Consider the following 6,518-nt stretch of genomic DNA (forward strand, 5'->3'; position numbering starts at 1 on the left):
TGGGTGGGTCATCTGCAAGCCTATACCTGTGTCCGATCCCCCTAACAATCCCCAGAGACTACAGTACATGTAGTGGCAGTCAGGCAGAAATCTCCTATCTCCATATTCGAATTCTTTGTGTGTGTTTTTTTCATAGATTAACGCCCTACTTGATCATAGGTTTTAGGTTCAATCCTTGTTTCTCTGCTCTGCTCCATGGGTCCTACCTGGGTTTTGAGTCCTGAGTGACAGTCAGGTTTTTCTACTTAGAAGCCTGTCCTGATCTATCAGGGTTAAAAAGACACGGGTGCCCACCTCTGAATAAACAATGCCAAGCATTCTTTCAACGTCCTGCAACTCAAACATGCAATATACTACTATATTACATCATACCCTACTGTGGATAGCACTTAATTCCTCTCTATACATGTACATCATTTATTTAAAGGAACTTTCAAATACAGTACTACTTCTACTTACAGTATGAGGTTGGACGTGGCATGATGACACTCAGCATTTAGTGAAATTTACAGCCAGTTGTCTTACAATTAATAATTTGTGAATTATTTGGCCCACTTTTGATAGCAATAATAACTCTGTTATACTGCGTCCTGACCCTCCCTCAATCACAGCTAGCGTGGGATCTTCATTCACTGATAGAATACAGATGCTGTCTCCGTGCGTGTGTCGGCGTGTGTGTGTGTGTGTGTGTGTGTGTGTGTGTGTGTGTGTGTGTGTGTGCGCGCGCGCATATAAACACATTCACTTTGTGCGTGCACGCGTGCATATAAAAAAGGGGTCAGCTCATTATTTTTCTAGTTATTTAGGGCTTGGTTGTATTAAGAGACAAGCCTATCAGGGACTAAACAGGACTATTCCAGCCAGGCAAGTCCTGTTTTAACCCATTAATACCTGGAACGCATCTGTGTCACTTTAGATTTCTTTGGCTATTCAAAAATAGCAGATCTACAAGCTCATAGCGCGGCACCGAGTGCCGCGCTACGAGCTTGCAGATCTGCTATTTTTGAAAAATCGCGAAAAAATATTTTAAATATTTTTTTCAAAAAACTGTTAGGATTTAGATTTTTTTTAAAGAATCGCCTCAGGTCTTAATGGGTTAACAGATCATAGTGGATAGTTTGCTTATGTGTGTGGACTATGGAGAGTCTCGCCTCAGCTTCCAGTAGCCTTCTTCGTTGAGGACACTCAATAAAAAAGTTTCTTCGTAATTTCATCACCCTCCTCCCGCCTCTCATCGGTGATGGGTGAGTGGAGTTGGGCGGCGTACACCACGCTGGAAGTGCTGATTGCCATCGCCTGTTGCTTTGGCAACGTGCTGGTGATGTGTGCGGTACGCATCGGCATCCGGGGCTCCCTGCGAGAGCCCACATTCTGCTTCCTGGTGTCCTTGGCGGTGGCCGACCTCCTGGTGGGCGTGGCCGCTGTGCCCCTGGCGGTGCTTCTGGACGGCTGGGCCAGTCTGACCCCCGACCTCTGCCTGCTGCTGAGCTGCGTGGTGCTGGTGCTGACGCAGGCGTCTGTGCTGTCGCTGCTGGCCATCGCTGTGGACCGCTACCTGCGGCTGCACACTCCACTCAGGTGAGGTTGGTATGTAGTGGTGGAAGAAGTACTCATATATTTAAGTAAAAGTAACAATACCATAATGTAGAAATACTCTGTTACAAGTAAAAGGGCCTGTGTTCAAAATGTTACTTGAGTAAATGTACAAAAGTATTGGCATCAAAATAGGCTTAAAGTGGCAAAAATAAAAGTACTAAAATGTTTGAAAATAGCCGATCTACAAGCTCACAACGCGTCACGATGCAACGCGTTGTGAGCTTGTAGATCGGCCAGGTATAAAATAGGGCTGAAGTGTTTAATGTATGTTTTATAATATAATAATTTATATCTGCAAAGTAACTAGTAACTAGTTTTCAAATAATTGTAGTGGAGTAACTTCAAGTACAATATTTGCCTCTGGGATGTAGTGGAGTAGAAATAAAAGTATTGAAAATTGGAAATACTCCAGTAAAGTAAAAAATACCTCAAAATTGTACGGTGCAGTACTTGAGTAAATGTACTTAGTTACTTTACACCATTGGTGGCATATATGCACACATCTCTCATCTGGCACAGCGTGTATAAGAGCAACATGAGGAAGTGTTAGGGGGTGGAGGATTTTCATTTAGTGTTACAGTAAAATAATAATTTTAGTGATAGTTCTTTGATGTTGAGAAGGACGAGGCAGCACAACTCTTAGCCACGATGCAAAAATGTATTAAAGGGTACAGGAAACCAATGTTTCCACAACAGTCTTCCTCAGGGTTTGAGTAATAGTTCTTTAAAAATACATTTAAAAAATATATATATAATCAATTTTAGATATATTTTTTAATAATTGTCATTTAGCATTACATTAAAATAATAATACATGTATTAATAGTTATCAAAATATGTATAATTAAAACAATTAATTAAACGTTATTTAAAAATAATTTAAATTTACTATTGCACTAAAATGTCTACTTCCTGCCCTTGCTCTCTCTCTGTCAGATACAAAGACCTCGCCACACAGGGGCGCACCTGCTGGGCGGTATCCGTGTGCTGGGTGCTGTCCTGTGTGCTGGGCTTCACTCCTCTGTTTGGCTGGCGCAACCACACCTCCCCGGCTTCTGACACCGCCCACAACCAATCCTCCTCCTCCTCCTCCTCCCCCGCCTCTCCCCCCTGCACCTTCCTCTCCGTGGTGTCCCTCCCTTTCATGGTCTACTTCAACTTCCTGGGGTGCGTGCTGGCGCCCCTGCTGGTCATGACCCTCCTCTACGCCCGGGTGTTCTGGAGCCTCCAGGGGCGTCTGCTGCACCAGGACAGCTGTCCCCAGACTCGGGCCTCTCTGCTCAGGGAGAGGAGGCTGGCCTGCTCCCTGGCCCTGGTGCTCTTTCTGTTCGCCGGCTGCTGGATCCCCCTGCACCTAATGAACTGCCTGCTGCTCCTCAGCGGTCCTGAGGCTGTCCCACGGGGGGTCCTATATACAGGCAGGTGACAGCAAGCTGCAGCTATGTGTATGTTTTCATATCGTTGCTGTCAGGCAGAAACCAGCCAAGAGCCAACTCCATTTTTTTCCATAAATCAGTGCTATTGCACACCCTTTACGTCTGTGTGTTGGTAAAAAAAATATTTAACCAATGAAAAGTATTAAAAAGCGCTGCTGACAAAACCAGCTAACTCCATTGGATCCTCAAACTTTCTGCTAAACCAGCTAACTCCACCAAAGGAGGGTGGAGTTAGCTGGTTTTGCTGACTCCAGGCTCCACCCCCTTTTGACCTCCAACCTCATTGTGAGCTTGGAGGTCCATTCAGCTGTTCTTATCAATGATGAACAAAACCTCCTAACTCCACTTTTTGTTTTGTTTTAGTCATTTCCTGAAAAATGAACATTGGAGTTAGCTGGTTTCTGCCCGACAGCAGAGATATACTGTATGTACTTAGTTGACAGGAGTCCCACAGGGGTCTGTACTAGACCCCTTCCTTTTTACCCCTCTACACCAGGGGTCTTCAACAGGGGTCCGGGACCCCTAGGGGGCCCTCAGAGATAATGCAGGGATACTGCCAAATCTTTGTGTGATATAGGAACTTGATTTGTCTGCGACTCGTTGTGAGCTTGTAGATCGGCTATTTTCGGCGAAGTGGTTTGGTGTACAGGGGGAAAAAGAGCAGACCAAGTACAGAGCCAAAGGTCAAGTTTACAAATTATTGAGGGTTTAAATCGTTAAATGTCTGAAAACACACATTTAACATGAATCTAATATGTAGTGGGGGTCCCTGCTTCATCTCTCTCTCAGCTAAGGGGTCCTTGGCCTGAAAAATGTTGAAGCCCCTGCTCTACACTAAATATCTTCATCGAAAATAGCAAGCTTGAGCTTGTAGATCGGCTATTTTCGCCTGATCTTGCCCCCCACCCCAGAATAGGGATCACCTGTTTCCTAGGCTTTCCACTTCCTGTGTGTTTTCCACTTCCTGTCGATTTGATCCAATGAAATCCAATGAAACTGGTCAGATGACTAATGATATCCAATGAAATCCGACAGGAAGTGGAAAACACACAGCCTAGGAAACAGGTGAATAGGGTTCATGTGGTTAAGAGACCGACACAGATGATGTGTTTGGCTATTTCAAATACACCTTGATGGAAGACACAGGCTCTATGCACAGCAGCCATATTGGAAATAAATTGGGCCCCTTCCTTACTTCCTTCAAAGGTGTTACCAATGATACTAATGAAGGCTCTGTTCCATTTAGTGTGTAGCACAGTGGTTCTCAAACTTTTGACTTTTGGACCACACTTTGAGACCCACTGGTGTAGCAGAGTGTTTCTAGTGAGAACAACATCAGCAGCACCCTGACTTTGTTTGACCAGAATGGAACAGAGCCTTCATTATTAGTATTATTGGTAACACCTGTGAAGGAAGCAAAGAAGAGGCCCAATTTCTTTACAATATGGCTGCTGTGCATAGAGCCTATTAGGCTAATTGCAAAATGTTGTTGTTAACATATGTGCAATCTCCAGGCATCCTCCTGTCCCACGCCAACTCTGCAGTCAACCCTGTGGTCTATGCTTATCGCATTCCAAAGATCCGACAGGCCTACAGGCAGATATGGAGGCACTTCCTGATGGGGCTGAACTGTCCGCTGGGGGACGAGCGCACCGAGCGTTCAATAACCGGCAGCAGAGCCAACAATCGCACCGAGCTGTGCCGATCAGAAGAGACGGACACACCCTGAACTCAACGGGTGGAGGAAGAATCCGTTTGGGACACTTTGGGAGCTCAAGTATTCTTATATGGCTCAAATTCAGCGCTCATATTGCCAGAGCGAGGGTGTGTCCCCCTGCACTCCCCACAAACTCATGCACAAAGTTCCATTATTATGTACATACATAGACTTTCTGTGTTAGCCTTATATGTGTATTATGCTCTTTATTCCTGTCAAGGTTGTGCAGCGCCACTAGAGGGAGCTCCCCACTAATAAACTCTGGCTCTCTTATCCAGTTGAGCCATTATGACTAAAAGAATCTTTCCAAGATCTCTTTCACTGATCAGAAGACAATGAACCCTTCTTTTATTCAAACTTTATTGAGTCGTGCATATTTTTTCCAACAACTTGTAAACACGGTTCACGGTACAAAGTTATATTCAGCAAATATGTCGTGGTTTTAATGAAAGAATGTAAATACATTTGATGTGTTGCGTAGTTGTTGTCGTCGTCGTTGTTCAGTGAGCTCTTCAGGGAAGGCAATAGACTGTATAGTTATCACCTGAGCAGGGTGTGATCCCTCCCACCAAACTATACAACCTACTACCTCACCCTGCAGAACTCTGGTCGACTTCACACCGCCAGGTCCTCCTCGGTGACGTTTAGCTGGACTTCCTCGTACTTGGTGGAACCAATTAAGACCCGAGGCCGATTCTACAAATGTCTTCTAAATCAGTAGTTCGCACATTTTTTAGATTTTTTCAAAAATAGCAGATGTACAAGCTCGCAGCGCGGCACGAAGTGACACTCAGCATTTTTTTTTTATAGCCAACGCTAAAATCTAAAATGACACCGATGCTTTCCCGGTTTTAATGGGTTAAAGATATCCATATACCGCTGTTTCTCAAGCAGGTCCGTGGCATAATTACAGGTGGTCCATGAGGGGGAAAAAATCATGTTTGAAAATATATATTGTACCTTTGTTAAATGTATAAAAAAATATCTTTAAATAGTATTTCAGAAGTCCATCAAATGTAAGATTTATTTTTTAACTAATAGGCATAGTGTGGGGAACAATCTTGAAATGAAATTGACTGTTAAGGGCTTGATATACTTCGCGTACCGAAATAAACCCGATCTGTGAGCTTGTAGATTGGCTATTTGCGGTTTGCAACACCGGCACTGCAACAAAGTATAAATTTGCCTTCAAGACTAGTAATGTTAGATATTAATAATAAAATACAAATGACTGCCTACTTATAATACTAAATACACAGTTTATTGTTCTGGGGAGGAGAGGTGAGGTGTTGGGGTGGTCCTTGAGGATTGTTGAATGGAATATACTAGTGTTCCAGTGCTAAAAAGAAAAACATTTGCGAGCCACTGCTCTATACTTTGTACACAAAGAGAAGATGATTGGCTGACCCAGCTGTCACCTTAGGAAAGACAGTAGATTGTATAGTTATCTCAGAGGGAGGCTACACACCCCCACAACTATTCAATCTACTACCTCAGCCCCAAGGACAGCATCCAAACTGTGCTTCCTTCCGTGTCGGAGATCCTCATGATGGCCGACGCTCCTGCAATGACACAAAAGAGAATAGACTGAGGAGTTGTCTCACAAAAAACGGTTTCCACTGTCAAACATAAAATACAAGATTTTTGACTGGTGGCATTGTATGTATGTATTGTATGAACATTCAAAGCCTCGTCGTCGTGTTAATTTCACTTTCATCTCTGTCACGTTTTTTCTCTCTCTGTGTGTGTGTGTGTGTGTGTGTGTGTGT

The 6,518-nt window shown here is 43.9% G+C and overlaps 1 protein-coding gene across 1 annotated transcript; it reads left to right on the forward strand.

Annotated features, from left to right (window-relative positions):
- Window positions 1-1,196: 1,196 nt before the first annotated feature.
- LOC308097006 (adenosine receptor A1) lies at window positions 1,197-5,465 on the forward strand. Its single transcript, XM_080444557.1, has 3 exons — window positions 1,197-1,578; window positions 2,533-3,014; window positions 4,547-5,465. Exons 1-3 carry the CDS (start codon window positions 1,241-1,243, stop codon window positions 4,759-4,761), a joined length of 1,035 nt encoding a protein of 344 aa, XP_080300683.1. The 5' UTR covers window positions 1,197-1,240; the 3' UTR covers window positions 4,762-5,465.
- Window positions 5,466-6,518: the final 1,053 nt, after the last annotated feature.

Source organism: Gymnoscopelus braueri, assembly GCF_963280865.1.
Source record: "Gymnoscopelus braueri genome assembly, chromosome: 12".
NCBI lineage: Eukaryota > Metazoa > Chordata > Actinopteri > Myctophiformes > Myctophidae > Gymnoscopelus > Gymnoscopelus braueri.

What these genes read in the sequence shown, in the direction of transcription:
- LOC308097006 (XM_080444557.1), top strand. Translation starts at nt 1,241, where the DNA reads ATGGGTGAGTGGAGTTGGGCGGCGTACACCACGCTGGAAGTGCTGATT. An exon ending in CGGCTGCACACTCCACTCAG is followed by an intron (nt 1,579 to 2,532) that starts GTGAGGTTGGTA and finishes TCTCTCTGTCAG; the next exon opens with ATACAAAGACCTCGCCACAC. An exon ending in ACGGGGGGTCCTATATACAG is followed by an intron (nt 3,015 to 4,546) that starts GCAGGTGACAGC and finishes TGCAATCTCCAG; the next exon opens with GCATCCTCCTGTCCCACGCC.